This window comes from Apteryx mantelli, chromosome 10 (assembly GCF_036417845.1).
Source record: "Apteryx mantelli isolate bAptMan1 chromosome 10, bAptMan1.hap1, whole genome shotgun sequence".
NCBI lineage: Eukaryota > Metazoa > Chordata > Aves > Apterygiformes > Apterygidae > Apteryx > Apteryx mantelli.
This window is the reverse complement of record NC_089987.1, coordinates 24,798,532-24,813,926: the sequence shown is the minus strand read 5'-3', so window position 1 is coordinate 24,813,926 and position 15,395 is coordinate 24,798,532. Positions and strand designations below refer to the sequence as shown.

At 58.9% G+C, this 15,395-nt stretch overlaps 1 protein-coding gene across 5 annotated transcripts in view; it reads left to right on the top strand.

Moving 5' to 3' along the window:
* Positions 1 to 15,395, top strand: part of RIPOR1 (RHO family interacting cell polarization regulator 1) — a 38,259-nt gene that overhangs the window by 10,429 nt on the left and 12,435 nt on the right. For 2 of the 5 annotated variants that reach the window (XM_067302797.1, XM_067302792.1), the window contains exons 1-2: positions 5,859 to 5,904; positions 13,460 to 13,586. In XM_067302797.1, coding sequence (XP_067158898.1) covers positions 5,886 to 5,904; positions 13,460 to 13,586 — 146 coding nt within the window. In that variant the 5' untranslated portion in view covers positions 5,859 to 5,885. Of the gene's footprint in view, positions 1 to 5,858; positions 5,905 to 9,615; positions 9,622 to 13,459; positions 13,587 to 15,395 lie in introns of those variants that run through there. The other 3 variants (XM_067302794.1, XM_067302795.1, XM_067302796.1) reach the window with 2 other exon arrangements.

Here is a 15,395-nt window from a genome sequence, read left to right as displayed (position 1 = left end):
ACCCACATGCCAATGACTGAGCCCGGAGTGGGGCAAGAGGAGAGCCCAGCAGACAGGGGGTGTCCACCCCCACTGAAGGGAAGCTCCCTTTGGTGTGGGTGACAGCCTCGCCATGGATAGAGCCTCGCTTGGCACGAGGACTAATTCTTCTCCAGCCCTTGGGGCACAGAACTGTGGATACATGATGTGTGACTCTGCATACGATCTGTGGCGTCGGGCTGCTGTGATATCTTGGCATTGGACTCTCTGGTTGCTGTTTCTGCATTGTTAGAGGTGTTGGCTGACTTGCACTGTGGTGAGGAAGGCAGTCTGCAACCCCAGGGGCTGGGACCAGGCTCTCCCAGGCCAGGACTGGCCTTTCCTAGCCTATACAGAGACTCTTGCCTGCCCACAGCTGTCGCTCCCTCATTCATCGTGGCTCCCTTTTGAGCCATGGCAATGGTTTTTGTGGCCAGAAATGTCACCTCCTGCTCACTCCTGGGTCACCCCCATGGCCATAAGCTCTTTTGCCCCTCAACAGGCCAGTGCCTAGGCACTGACACTCATCCTCTTTCGGACATCAGTGACTTCTGTCCCAGCCTTACTGTGCATATGCCAGGCTGCAGGGTGCCTGTTGTAGGGCGGTTGAGGCTATGGTGTGCCCTTTAGTGCTGAGTTTCCAGCTGTGGTGACGTTTTCAGCCATGCGAGAGCAGGCAGGCAGGTGGGTGTCTGCGTATGAGGAGTGCTTAGCAGGGAGCAGGCTAAAATAGCTATTTGATCACCTTGGCCTTTGTCTAATTAGCGCTTGTGCCCCTCGGGACCGCGCTCCTGGGGCAGGTGGCTTCTCCAATGGCTGAATAATGCAGGGTGGGCACAGCCTCAGAGCTTGGCTCCTCCTTGGCATGCCACGAGGGTCCCAGGGCCAGCAGGGAGGCATCAGGGCGACAAGGAAACCTCTCTGGAATTCAGTGCTGTCAGAGCATGTGGTCTCTGGGCAGCTACTCCTGTTTCCCACAGGGGACAGGAAAGTGGGAATGTATTCTGTGACATCTTGATATTCCTTCTGCCTGCTGTGATTGACTGGCCATGGCTGTACCTCCACCAGCAACATGTGTCTGAGCATGGCTGCCCGCAGAGGGGTTTGTTTGAGTGTTCAGCTGTTGGGGTTTTTCCGCTGTAACTTATCTTTGCATCTGGGGTGAGAAGTGATTTGGCATGGAAGAGCCACATTTGGAAAAAGCCAGTCTGGGGTCTTCAGAGGGATCCTGGCCAAAGCTACCCCTCTGCCCTCCCAAATACAGGTTTAACTATTGAGGACTTGACATTTTAAGGAAAAAGATCTTAGCAGAGATAAGAAGAATAAACTTGCTTGTGACTTTTGCTATGACCTCTGCTTCAGAGCATGTGGCAGAGCAGGGCAGGGAGAATGTGACAGAGCCCAGCAGCTTTCCCCACTGTGTTTAGGGACCAGCCAGTGTCTAGATACCTCCTCAGCCCAGCTGCAGGAACATTTCCTGGGTTCTCTGCTCTCCTCCAATTCCTGGAGGACTGAAAAGCCATTTCTAGGGAGTCCCAGGTCTATCCATTTGCTTTGCTCTGCACAGCTTGCCCTGAGAAGGGCAGAATTTGGAAGGGCTCTGCTCCCGTGTTTCTGGGCATTGCCACCTGGCCAGGGTTTTGGGAGTGATGGACCTGTCTTCTACAGCTGGGAGGGAATCTTCACCCTGCAGCAGGGCTGGGAACATGGCAGGACCATCTGCCCAAGTCTGTGGGTAGGCAGTGCCAGGAATGCCCTTGCTGTCAGAGAGATGCCAGGGCATCCACTTTGTTAGGATGGGGAAGACTTGGGGTAGCTCTCCAGGCCTGGGGAGAGGAGCACATGACAGAGAGACCTTGTAGAAAGTGTGTGTTTCAGGCATTAGACCCAAATCCCTGCCATGTTGGAGGGGTGGAGGCAGTTGTCCTGGCTGGTTGGCTCTTACCCAGGGTGGTGGGCATCTAGAGAAGCTTTCTGAGCTCAGAGGGGGTGGCCTGCACCCTCCCTGCATGCATGGCTGCCCCCTTCCCAGCACCTGCTCTCCACACCCGGGTGGGCAGGGCAGGCTGTGTGGGCACATATTCTTTTAACTCAATTACTCTGCAGGCTTTCCCAGCAGTGTTGCTGGCTCAGCTCATGCCCTTCACCCCCGCTCTCCTGGCAAAGCGTCCCTGCGGCTGGCAAGTTCTGCTGCCCACTGTGGCCTGTGCCAGGCAAAGCACCCTGAGTTACTCAGAACAGAGCTCCGAGGCTGTATGCCCAGGGGTCCTCTGAGGCCTTTTGAATGCACATCCCCACCTTCAACAGTAGGTGATACTCAGGATGGTACTGTGCTGTGCAGAGACCTTGCCTTTGGTGCCTGGGGTATGGGCTACCCGCACAGTCCTAATAAGAGCCTTTTCAGGGTTCTAGGCAGGGCAAGGAGAAGCAGGGTCTCTGCAAACACTGCAGCATGGCTGCCACTGCCAGCCTCTCATCTGTAAGGCCTGGACCTCTTTTCACTCTGCATGGCGCTGGGGAGCGCCTCTCCCTGTGCGCCCGGCAGCTTTAGTGTAGAATTCTTGTTAAATTTTAATGAGAACAAACAAGCTGGCATGGGACGTAGCTGCAAGCATGCTGCCTGGACACAGGCTGGGCACTGACTCCACGTCGCTGACAGCAGCTTTGGTGTGGTGGGGCTTTCCAGAAGGCTGGTGGTTTCACTTGCATCCGCAGCCCCAGCGGAGCCATGGCTTCTCCATTCCCAGGACCAGGGCTGATGCTGGAGTGGTATGGGCTTCTCTGATGCCAGCTCTGCAGCCAGAAAATGCCAGCATGAAGGGTGCCATTTTGCCTCCCAGTACCACTGTGTCCTGCTCCATAGCTTGTGCCTGGTATGACGAGCCACAGCCAAAGTGTTTGCAAAAGGCTGGGTCACACAGCACTAAGAGAAGGGGGTGCAAGCACCATTGCATGTCCCCGCCTTGCACCCAGAGTGAAGCAAAGCTGGGGCAGTGCAGGGAGGGCTGCTGTGGCCAGTGATGCAGGGCTTGGGTGAGCTCTGCTCCCCGTGCTGGGTCTGTCCTCAACAACAGGAGCTGGGGGCAGAAAGAGGTCCGTTAGCAGACTGGCAGGATTGGGAGTGCTGCAGCTGAGGAGGGGGGCCCCAGTTCAAAGAGCTGGATGAGCGATCTTGTAGCTTTTGGGAGAGGCTGCAGGGTGTGAAGAGCTGACCAGTCGCACTTGCCCATGGCAGCTGAGAGGACATGACTCTGCCCATCAGGCAGGAGAGCTCCTGGGATGCATCCCCTCCAGGCAAGGTGGGGAGGCCTGCTGCTCATGCGTGGCCTTGACAGCCGGGAGGAGATGGAGTCTTGTGCAGTGCTTTCTGTGCCACGCTGGGCTGCTGGCTCTCCACTATGCCTCCAACACTGGCTTGCCACTGGAGTAGATGCTGCAGGCAGGCAGGCTGCGAGCCACATCAGAACTGTGGTTTCCCCGTTCCCAGGACTGGGGGCTCCCAGAGGTGGAGCCCTTGGCCAGGCATCCTCCATGGCAAGTGCTGCAAGGTTTCCCAGGCTGCCAGCTGCTGCTCTGGGCCAGGAGGATGTCATTGGGCTTGGCACTCTTTGGTGGCAGCAGCGCAGCCCTGGGCTCACCAAGCCCAGCTGCAGCAGGGTCCATGGCTGTGCATGTACGTGTGCATGACTGGGGAGCCATGCCACTGTGCAAGGGTGGCCCTGGGTGCCCCGCAAGCTTCTGGCATTCTGCATTGTGCTGGTGCCCTTCTGTGCACAGACTAGCAGGGACTGGGCCAACTCCAGGCTGGGGAGGCAGCCCTACAATTGGCTCACCATCTAGAAAGGAGGTTAACTGTGCCCCAGAGAACCCCATCTCTGGAGGCACCCCGTAAAGACTCTGCCCCAATGCTTTTCCTCCTGAACCTTGCCCTACCTCACTTAAAAGCAGCAGCAAACAGGAAAGGAGCCTGGGAGGGAGGTGTCTCTTCCTGCTGTGATGACGGCAGCCGTTCCCAGGCTGGATGGGGCTAGACTGCTCCAGCCTTTTCCTTCGGAGCCAGGGCTAAGGCCTAAAGAAGGCTGGGTGTGTGGGGCTAGCCGGACCTGGGTACCCCAGGGCCTGGGCCTGCACAGGGACCTGCAGTGCGGGAGCCACATCTCTGTCACAGACAGGCTGCAGAGTCCCTCTGTTGCTTTGGGACTCCCTGTGCTTTCTGCCAGGCATAGGGCTGGGAGGTGACACTGGCCGCTGGGATTAGCATGTAGGGCACAACAGTCTGTCTGCAGCGGACCTGCTGCAGGGTTGGTGTGCGGGGATGGGGTTGTGCCCAGGGCGGGGAGGTGTCTGCCTTGCTCTGCCTGGGAGCCCCTCTCCTGCTTACTCCCCGCCTCTGTCATGACAGGCCCAGGCCTCAGCCCTCCTGGATGAGGGCTAGTGCCTGCCCCATAGTTCTCTCCTGCCCCAAATGCTGCTGGCTGGGGGCTTCCAGGATTGACAGCTCCACTGCTGGAGGTCCTGTGGACACTCCATGCAAAGTTGCTCTGTCGCTGTCTGCATGTGTCCCAGCCAGGGACAGGAACCCAGGTTTATCCTCCCCTTCAGTTCAGCAGCACCTGAAAAGCTGCGCAAGGGAGTTTTCCCTGTCCTTAGGCCTGGCCTGCCCCTTGGGAGCTGGACACCCATGGGGAATGGGGCATCCTCTGTGGAAAACTGGTCATGGTCTGACTGGCTCGTCAGTCATGCCTTGCTGATTTTGTTAAGGCCAAACTCCTACGCCTACTGAACAGGCGGAAAAGAAAACCCTCTTTGTTAAAGATTCAACAACCATCCCTTTTGGTTCCCACGTGAGAATCACACCCATCTTTTCAGAGTCCTGCAAAAAAGTCTGTGGAGCTGAGTCCACGGAACCAGGAGTGAGGGAGCGTGACTGGAGCATCTTTCCCCCCAGTAGGGACTGGCTCTGACTTCAGGCTGGCAGCTTGTTCAGAGGGCGATGTTTGCTCTCTCTTGCTCCTGGCCTGCCCTGAGTGCTAGAGGCAAGGGCCTCTCTGGGGAGAGCAGTCTCATGGGAGTCTGGTTGGCACAAGGCTGGCATGGTGGGCTGGTGGCAAACTGGCTGTTTGCGCTGGTGTGATGCAGCCCTGGTCAGAGCTGGTGGGGGAAGGCTGTGGGGCCTGTTGCAGTCTGCAGATCACATCATGGGTCGTGCTCAAGCCCAGCAGCAGCAGCAGGGCTGGCACCTGTGGTGCCAGTGGGATGTAGGATTTGCCATGCCATGCTGCGGCTTGGAGCCTGGGTGAAGCAGAAGTGGTGCCGACATCAGCTGGCATGCTTGGTTCTGTGGCATGGTTTTTTTTTCATGGTTTGGACATTTGTGCTCCTGCACTACATGTGGATAGGATCCCTGGCCTGCCTCAGTTTCCCTGGTGAGGCAGTGGGGTGGAGGTGCCTGGAGGGAAGGGCAGAAGATGGAATGCTCTGAGCCATGCCAAGAGCCTGGCAGGAGGGAGCTGTGCCAGGGTGGAAAACATGCCATAGTATATGTGAAGGGGCAATTGGAGGAGGGCTGCCAGGAGTGGCAGGGGCCTGCCCTGTTCCTGGTGTAGTCAGTGCTGGCGGGGCCCCTTCCCTCCAGGAGGGACAGCCGTCCTCCCTTCCCCAGGCTTTGACTCAGGCCTGAGGATGCGACGCTGGGCAGTGATGTCAGCCTTCAGGCAGGGGAAGTGTGGGAGGAGACTGCTGCCCTGGGAGCCCTCCCTGCCCCGGCCTGGCCTGCCGCAAAGGAGACGGCATGAGAGAGAGCAGGCGGCAGCTGCCCACTGTGTCCTGGACGCCAGCCCCAGCCAGAGGGGGACACGCAGCCTACTATGAACGGCAAACACAAAGGTACTGAGTGCCAGCAGCATGGGGCCCCTCTGCTCACGTCCCTGTGCTGCTCTTCCCGCTTTGCTGCAGTTTCTCCCAGCTGCAAAGTCACCTGGTGGGGACTGGGGGGTCACCTACAGTCCTCCTGTACACTGAGATGTGGCTTGGAGCCCAGAGGCTTGGCGCTGTGGCTGTAGAGCCTGGGCGAGGTGAGAGGGACGTGACTTGGGGCTTGTTTTCTGTGTGTCTTCCTGGCCAGGAGACATTGAGGATGGGCTCAGGGGAGTGCAGAGCGCTGGTGTGAGCTGCTCCACATCCCAGGGAGGAAATGGGAGTCTGTGGGGACACCAACTCTGTTCCAGTTCCCGGAGCCCTGGCAGATCCAGCTCTCCCTTCTCCAAATTCATGCTGATGTGTGGTGGATGTGGTGCTTGGGAACATGTGTGTCCCCACTGCTTGGCTAGGGCAGACACTGATCATTTGGGGAACCCCAGCTGTTTGAGGTTTACAGGACAATGAAGGCTGTCTTGTGCTAGGAGCGGGAGGCTGGGCACCCAAATTTTCACTGGGGATCTTCTTTGGGTGAGTGACTTCACTTGTTGTGCCCTGGGGAGGAGAGCTCTCCCTGTTGGGGACACCAGGGATGGGTGTCTGTGGCCTGTAAGGGGAGGTTGTCACTATATTGTGCAGAGACATGGTACCAGGAGACAGGGGGTTGCACAGGTACATGACACTGGAGAGGTGCAGGAATTTGTACCTGAAGGTGGAAGTGGATGCTGGCTAGGATTGAGTGTGGGGTGTATTTCCAGCAAGAGCCCTGTGCCACACTCTGGCACAGGCACATTAGCTCCTGGTGGGCACTGGGACAGCCTACCCTCTCTGGTCAGGGTAGCAGACCTCCAGGGCACTCTAGGGCCTGCCACCTGCTCAACCTTGCCATCACAAACATTGGGGCACAGGCTCTGCATTTCGAGCCAGGACAGGGGCACATGGCACCCTGGGGCTCCAGGGCAATGCACCCTTGGATACCATAGCGATACGTCTTTCGTTGACAGATTAGTTTTCTCCCCCTCACACCCCAAGACTCTTCTGCTACAAACTGCTCCATACTGATAATGAGAATAAACAGAGCCCAAATGCTGCGTCAAGCATCCCTGGCACCACAGCCCCAGTGGAAGTGGGGAGAGCAGAGCTGGGGTGTCCTAGAGCTGCTCTCCTGCACATGGGGACCAAGTTCCCCTGGCAGAATTTGCAGGGGAGCTGCTGGTACCTGACAGCACCCTGGAGATAAGCAGGTTGGGGGGGGTGGCATTTGGGACCTTCTCAGAGTTAGGCTAATCCCACCTGGATTTTTCCAGAGACACTTGGGAAGCAGAGCCCCAAGCGGTCTGCTGGGCACCTCTGAGGAGGTTCCCAATCTCTGCAGGAGCAGGGGTCTGATGCCCCTGGATGGGCTTTCTTCCCCTCTGGCAGGGTGGGGAGGTGAACTACAGCCCGTAGTCCCCCAAGGGGTTGGGGGTCCTGGCTGGGTGTTTGGTCTGTGCCCTTGTCAGTGGGTTACCAGTCTTTCTCTGAGGGATCCAGCCTGCTGAATGCAGCCCCCTTCACTGTGACTGCAATGGTCCTGGGCCAGTTCTTATGAGCTGTCCTAGAAAATAGGTGATAGTCAACTCAACTGGGCATAGAGGAACTACCCCAGCCCTCCGTGGTGGCCTCCTCCCTGGGTACCAGTTTGGGGCTTGCATCCCCTGCTGGCAGCAGGCTGGGAGCCCCTGGGTACCCCGGGCCAGGCATCAGGGTGGGATCCAGCAGGTGCCCCGGGCTGGGTGATGGGGTGGTAGCCAGTGGGTGCCTGAGGCTGGGCAGCGGGGTGGGAGCCAGCAGGAGCCCTGGACTGGGCAGCTGGGTGTGAGCTTGCAAGCCCCTTTGCAGAGCGTGCTCTGACTGTCTCCCTGTGCCTTGTCCTGCCCTGCCCTTCCTCGGGGATACTCCAAGGGGTAAATAAGCACTTCCTCCAATTCTTCCCATTCGGAGCTCCTTCCCTTTCCTGCTGCCCTCCCACTCAGTGCAAGGAGCCAGCCAGTGTCCTGCGGGTGCGAGGGCGGACACCTCCGCCATGCCTCCCAGCACTGCCAGCGCTGCCCAGGCCAATGTGGGGCTGAGGGGCCGAGGCAGCCTGGCAGGGGCTCTCTGGCAGTACGGATTGGCCAGTTCCCTAGGACCGTGACTTTGGGCAGCCCTGAGGGTGTCCGCGTCGCCAGCCCCTATCACAGAGCAGCCAGACCAGCATCTGCCGTCTCAGAGGGTGGCTGCGGCCTTATTGCTGGGAGTTTCTTTCCCTGGTGTGTCATAGGGAGTTGTGATGAGGTTCAGAGTTTTTGACTCATCTGACTAAAAATGATCCCCCTACTTGCCTTGTGTCGTGGCTCAGCTGGGGGCAGGCAGGGAAGGGCCTCGCTTCCTGGAGGAGAGGCAGAGCGTGGAGGAGGTCAGAGAAGAGGCAGCTCCCAGGCCCTCTGTGACCAGGCAGCTCAGTGCTAATCCCTGGATGCTCCCATCCTCTGTGCCGGCTGAGTTGGGGGGGAAGGAGGAGGGAGAACTGCTCCAGCCCATGCACAGCACCGCCAAGCGTTGTCCTGGGGCCGGAAGGGGCTGGCGGGGGGCTGGGACGTGCATGTGGGTTAAGCCAGCAGAGATGCAGCTGTACAAACAAGGATGCAGCAGCTCGGGTAGGGGGAAGAGTGCCAAATGCTTGAGCTTGAGGACTCTTCCTCAAAAGGTTTTCCCTCTGGTTCACCCTGGTAGCAAAGGCAAGCTCACCCAAAGGTACAGGGGCAGCACTGTTGGCACAGGGCAAGAGGATCTCTGCTCACCACAGCCACCTGGCCTGGCCTGACACGACACCTCAGGCATGACTGAGCCATGAGCAGGACAGGCTGGCCCCAGGCAAGGTGCCAGCACCATTGTGCCCTCTTGGGGGGACATACCTGTGCCCAGCGAGGTGGCTGCAGGCAAGTCACCATGTGCCATCAGCATGGGGACTGTGGCTCAGCTCTGCCAGCCCCTTCTGGAGAAGCCCCTTGTGTGGCTGCCTGCAGCATCCCTTGTTGCTGCTCTGGCCCTGCTCCTTGGGGGTCAGGACACAGGGTGCTGGAGGGTCCTTGCTGGGCACCCTTGGGCATTTCTGGCCTCAGATGCACCTGTGACATTTCTGGACATGCTGGTCAGAGCACAGCTCCCACAGCTGCAGGGCTGGGGGTATGGAGGGAGCCTGTTTGGGCTCTCGGGGCGTCTCCAGCTCCTGCAGTGTTGATAAACCCGAAAGAGCGACCTGAGGCTGGTGTCTGAGTGTCAGAAACAGAAACCAGCTGGGACCAACCCAGCCGGTTGGACTGCCCCCCCTCCCATGCTGTGCGCGGAGAGGAAGCTGGTAGCAGCATTCTTGGTATCCGAATCATCTTGAGAACACTAAGCGCGGGAGAGAAGAGCCTGGCATCCAGGCTGGAGAGCCCACAGGGTGGACTCCAGCGCTCCCTGCAAAGCCGTCTGCTCAGCTGGTAACATCTGGTCTCTCTTGGCTGCGTCGTGGGCAGTGTTGGCTGGAGCAGGGCAGAGGGACAGACCATCAGACGAGCAGGCTCCAGGGCTGCATTCCCCCTGCCGTGTCCCTGGAGGGCTGCAGGCAGTCTGCGACCGAGGCTCAGGAAGGTGCTGCGACCAGCAAGGTTTCATTAGAAGGTAGCTTCATTAGTGCTAAACTTTTAATTGGGGGTGGGAGGGTGGGGGGTTTGTGGGGTTGGCAGGGACAGGACCTTCGGGGCACAGGGACACGAGGCTCCAGCTGCTCACCTCTGGGACTCTTTCTTGGCCGACCACAAGGAGAGGGAGGGGTGTGCCCCAGGCTCAGCTGGTGGCAGAGACGTGTGTCAGTGCTCTGTCTGGCGCTGGTCTCCCTGTGAGCCTGGCGAGGGGCTCCTTGGAGCCTTGGGTGAGACGCCGCTGCTGGCTGCCCCTCTGGGAGTGCGCCCTGGGCTCCGCTCACCGCCATGGCCAGCCACAGCGGTACCAGGTACCTCTTATCTCGGTAATGTCTGGAATGCACTACGCCGGGGCTTTCCCTCCGCCAAGAGCGGAGTGTGCCTGGAACAGGAGACCCCATGCTGTGCCTGCCCAGCCTCCTACCAGGAGTGAGAGACCCTGCACTGTGCATGCCCAGCCTCCCATCTGCTGCTTCCCAGTGCCTGGGTTGCTGCCAATGTATGCCAGGCTAGAGCATCCCTCAACGCTTGGCAGGAAGGTAGGGCCCACTCGGCATTCTTGGGAGTGTTGAAGGAGTTTGGGCTCCTGGCATGGTGCTGGGCTGCAGGGTACCATGGCCCAAGGAGCTGACACTGGAGGGGCTAGGGGGTGCTAACGGTGGGGGCTGCAGAGGGCAGCAGCTGGTGCTGGCAGCCTTGGGCAAGAGCTGGCAGTGAGCAACCAGTCCTCCAGGCCAGTCACTGGGCTGGCTGGCAGCAAATGCCAGGGCTGAGTGGTCCTATGGTGCTGGCCAAGGCCTGTCTGCATTTGTTCTTACAGCAGTTGTGGCCCCACAACATGGTGCAAATCAGGGTGCATTTGGGAGAGAGCCTAGCAGGGGGAGGCTGCTGGTCTCTGGGCTGGGACAGGAGGACACAGTCCTCTGGGAATCACAGCTCATCACACCGCTCCTTGTCTTGATGCAGTAGCCTCAGGCAGGCTGGGAGCATGTCCCAGCTTGGCCCACCTAGCTGCTGGAGTGTACAAGAGATCTTGGGGGAGAGCCTGGGGCTCATTCTGACTTTCCAGGGAGTCAGGCAGGGGAGATGCATTGCTCCCACGGTGATGCCCTCAGCATCCTTCTGCCCTTGGGATTCCCTCAGCATCCTTATCCTCCACCAGTGCCCTCAGCATTTCTTTCCCCTGTGATACCCTCAGCATCCTTCTGCCCCTGCAATGTCCTCAGCATCCTTTTCACCTGCAACGCCCTCAGCATCCTTCTCCCTGAGGAATGCTCTCAGCATCTTCCCTAGCAATGCCCTCAGCATCCTTTTCCCCTGTGATGCCCACAGCATTCTTCCCAGCAATGCCCTCAGCATCCTCCTCCTCAGTGCTGGCTCCTGCCTGAATGGCCCTTCTTAGAGCCTTCTTGTGCCCTCAGACAGCAATAGGGGCTGGAGAAGGATGGGCTGGGAGGGCTGTACTCTCCCCTGAGGAGCTGTGCTTTTCAGGGTGACCTGCCCCACATGTGCAGATCCCACTGCAGCACTGGCAGGTGCTTTCCCTGCAGATTAGGCACCATAACACCCAGCTGGGGCAGCAAGCCCCATAGGCCTTGCTCGCTCGGCAGGGGGCTGATTAAACAACATTGCAGAGGGTAATCTGCCCAGGCCCTGCAGGTCAGCCAGGCTGCTGGGGATTACAGCTCCTGGTAATGAGCTTAATTGGGACAGTGTCGTCCTGGAAACTGGAGGGGCTGGCACTGAGCTAATTCTAAGGCTTTGGGACCTGCAGCGCAGTTTGGTTGTGTGATCCCAGGCTGCGAAAAAAGTGCCAAGGAGAGGGGACAGATGGGCAGCAGGACTTCTGTGTTGTGCCTACTGTGCCCCAACTCCACTTGGCAGGAGTTTGTCTGTGGTGGCAGCCTTTGAATTGTAGCTGCCTCAGTGTAGTGGACCTGGCTCATCCCAGCCACCTGTGTCAGGGCCACTGGAGCTGGGCTACGAATGCCCAGGCCTCAGCTGGGTATTCGGAGAGGAGAAGGCTGTGGCATGGCTTTGGGACAGCGGGGAGCACAGCACCGCTCACATCTCCACCAGCAGTCAGGCAGGTGCGTGCCATGTGGCGAGTGATTCGGGTGCTGGGCTCTGGGGTGCCGTCGCTCTGGGGGAAGGAGTGGGCTTGCTGGGGAGGTGGCCATCCCTTCCTAGGGGGTAGCTTGGCCACCATGGAAAGGCTGTGAAAGCAGGCTGGGGAGTCCAGCTCCCGAGCATGGCTGCCACTCTGTCAGGAGTGAGCCCAGCAAGGGGAGGTGACCCTCTGATCTTGACTGTGCCACGCACATCTCTGTGCCACAGGAGCCTTGGCAGTGACCCTGTCCCCATGCTGCCGCCAGTACCACTGGGAGCTGGTGGGGCTCACTGTCAGCCGTGCTGGAGAGGAGGAAAAGCGCAATGCAGGGAATGGGGAGCCAGTTCTGGCTGGCGTTAGCTTGGCCCAGTCTGCCAGGTGGGGGGTCTGCGTGTCTCTGGGGCTATGCACAGCCTTCCCCTGTGGGATGTGCGACTGCCAGGCATCACATGGGCTCATCCCCAGTAGCAACCAGTTCCCCAACCCGCAGCTCAGCTCTTGGGGCCAGTGGAGCAGAGGGACCAAATTGGTATCAGCAGTGGCTGGGATAAAATGGAGCATCCAGCAGGCAGTGCTGTGGCTCCTGCCCCACTCCTGTGGCTGCCTAGGCCCTGTGCACAGCAGCAGAGTCAGTCCTGGCAGCAGGAGCTGGTGGGGAAGGGCAGGAGTGGGCACAGCTCCTCTGTGTGCCCATCTGGCATTGCTAGGGGTGGCAGGGCCAGAAGGGGCAAGACTCCTCTGCTCTTTGCTAGTGGTTTTAGCTGCCCTCTGAGCCTCTGGCAGTTTCTGGGGATGCAGCAATTGCTCTCTGCAATGTGGGGTGGTAGCCAGGTCAGGGCAGCGAGACTCTGAAATCTGGGCTATCCCGCACAGGGTGAGTGGCTGGCATTGACCACAGTGGCTCTCTTGGGGATGGACAGGTACTGGCAGCAGTTTCGGGGCTCCTGGCACTGTCTCTTTGGCATCGCACTGCTGGGAGCAGAGAGGCTGTGACAGCAGTGGGCTGGGGCATGTGCCTGCTTGCTGTCCTGGGCACTGTCCACGTGGACTTTCCAGGGTCCTTCTGGGGATGGCTCTGCCTTTCCTTCCCCAACATAGAGCTCTTGGCTAAAGCTGGGGACTTTCCAGAGTGCTTTGTTGTCCGTGGGTTTCCGTCCTGGCCGCTGGAGCAAACGGAAGTGAGCTTGGACACAGCAAAGGGCTGGGCAGCCAGGTCTGGCAGCCCTTCCTGCCCCTGCAGCGGGACGTGGGCAAGGGTGAGTTTGGGGAGGAGATGGCCAGGCCAGGGCACGGTGGAGGATTTGCCAGTGTCCTGGAAGGGCTGTGGTGGGCCTTGGAGGCCAGCCTCTTTCTGTGGCTCCCATGGGGCCACACTGGGACACGTCCAGCTGTCTGTTCCCCCTGAGCACTCACAATGTCCAGAGCCATGTTATGGGCCATGTTTCACCCAGGGCAGGGCACTGACACCACCACTGCAGTCAGTATGGGAGCCCTGCAGCCATGGCCCCAGTGCTACCAGAGGTGGGTCACCAAGCTGAGGGGGACGGGAACCTTCCAGCCCTGTACCAGGGCTCAAAGGAGTGCTGTGTTTGCCCCAATCCATGGGTGCCAGCCCCATGGATTCCATGCCCACCCCAGTCTCAGTGGCAGCTCTGCCTGTGTGTGCCACTCCTTGCCACAGGTGACCCTGCTGTCTCATGCCCTGCAGGGAGGCCCTCCAGGTCACACTCGACAATGTCACTGTCTGTGCGGCCGCAGCGCCGAGTCCTCGTCGCCAAGATCAATAGAAGCCAGTCGTTCGCCGGAGTGAATTCGACAGTGGACCGGCCCTTCAGGTAAGAGCTGTGTGCTTGTGCTGCCTGTTGCAAAGGATGAGGACAGGGACAGGGGTCTGTCAGCCCATGTCCCAGCTGGGAGGAAGGGCCATCCTAGGCTGGATGAGGGCCATGCAGCCCAGCCCTCCTGGAGTATGGAGGAGCAGATATACTGTGATTGTTCTCATGCTCTGGCCAAATCTTGAGGACTTCCCCATGTCCAGCTCATCGCATTTAATGACTGTCGGTGAAGGGAGCTGAAGGGGCTTTGAAGCTTTATGTTTTGACTGCCTTGACACCCTGTAGCAGCAAGTTTCTTAGTTTAATTGAGTTCTAGTGTGAATCAGGGCTTCCTTTGGGTCTTTTTAAGCCTGTTGCTGCAAGATTTTATTGGCTGCCCATTAGCTGTGTTGCAAGGAACAGTGAGCAGTTGTTCCCTACCCATCCTCTCCAGCTGCTGGCAGTCTTATGGGCCCCATCATATCCTTCCTTCTCCTCTACTGAAACTCACACTGACAGGAGCCATTCCGTGCACTGCTCATCCCTGCCCGTTTCCTAGCTCATGGCTCCCCGCTCCCAAGGAGCTGCAGATGTCCCTTGGGACGTGGGTGTGCCATGGGTTTGGGCTGTTGGGTCTTGGCATTGTAATGCTTTCAATCCTTTTTCCTAGCGCTCAGCCAGGCTCCTTACCTCCTGATGCATCCAGCATCTCCCAGGCAGGAGAGACATCTCTCAGCCAAGCAGATGGGGAAAGCAGTGTCACGAATGAGCCTGGCCTCAGGAGTGCCTCTAGCTGCCATGCCACTCTATGGGCACCTCAGCTGTGTGGGCACAAGGCCAGCTAGAGCTTTCCAATGCCTAGGAGCAGACTCAAGTCCTGTTCAGCATGCTCCAGCTGCCTGCTGTGGAGACATCTCCAGATCTGAGGGTGCCGGTGTAGCCCATGGTCACTCAGAGAAGGGAATGTGGGGGGTGCTGGATGGACGCCTGCAGCCAAGCAGCTTGTAGAGAGATGCTTGTGGCATCCAGGGCCCTGGAGAATGAGAATGAGGAGGGATGGCTGTGGAGAGCAAGCACTTGCCCATCACTCTGGCTTGGGATGAGGCCAAGAAGTTCACTCCTCCCCTCTCCCCCCAGCAAAGATTCAGGGAAGTCTTTTGACCACTTCTCCAAGGAACCACACAGGATGGGAGGTCTGACCTGAGAAGGTCACTGCTGGGAAACGGTGAGCGCAGAGCATCTCTTAGGTGCTGGTAGCATAGCAGTGCATTGGAGGAGGAAAGGAAGAGCCAGTCTGAATAGGGCTTTGCAGGTTGGGCTGGGTAGTGAGTCCATTGTACAAGGCAGGAAGGGTGGTATTTGGGTCCCAGCTGTTGGGTTGGCATCTGGGTGCACAGCCCTCCCACAGCTCCCCAAGGCAGTGGGGCAGGCAGAGGTATTTGTACTGCAGGCTTGATGGTGTCCAGAGAGGTGTAGCATCAGTGCTGTGTTCCTGCCCTGTGTCACTGTGCTGTGGAATGGGATGATAGGGCTCTCCATCCTCAGGATGCACCCCTGCTGATGCTGGCTGGGATCCCTGCCTGTCTCAGGGGGTGTATGGAGGCAGGCCAACAGGCCAGTGGTGGCATGCATTGCCCTGCCATCACCATGCCCGGACTACAGGGAGCATCTCCATGCTCCTGCCAACCCAGGACGCTGGGGATGGAGCAGAGCATGGTAATCCTTTGGAGGGTGGTCAGGGCTGGAGACATGCATGTGGGCACTCCAGGAGCATGGCCTGGCTGTGGCTGGAGCCAGGTCAGTTTGCCCTTACCCCCCCCTCCCCCCAAG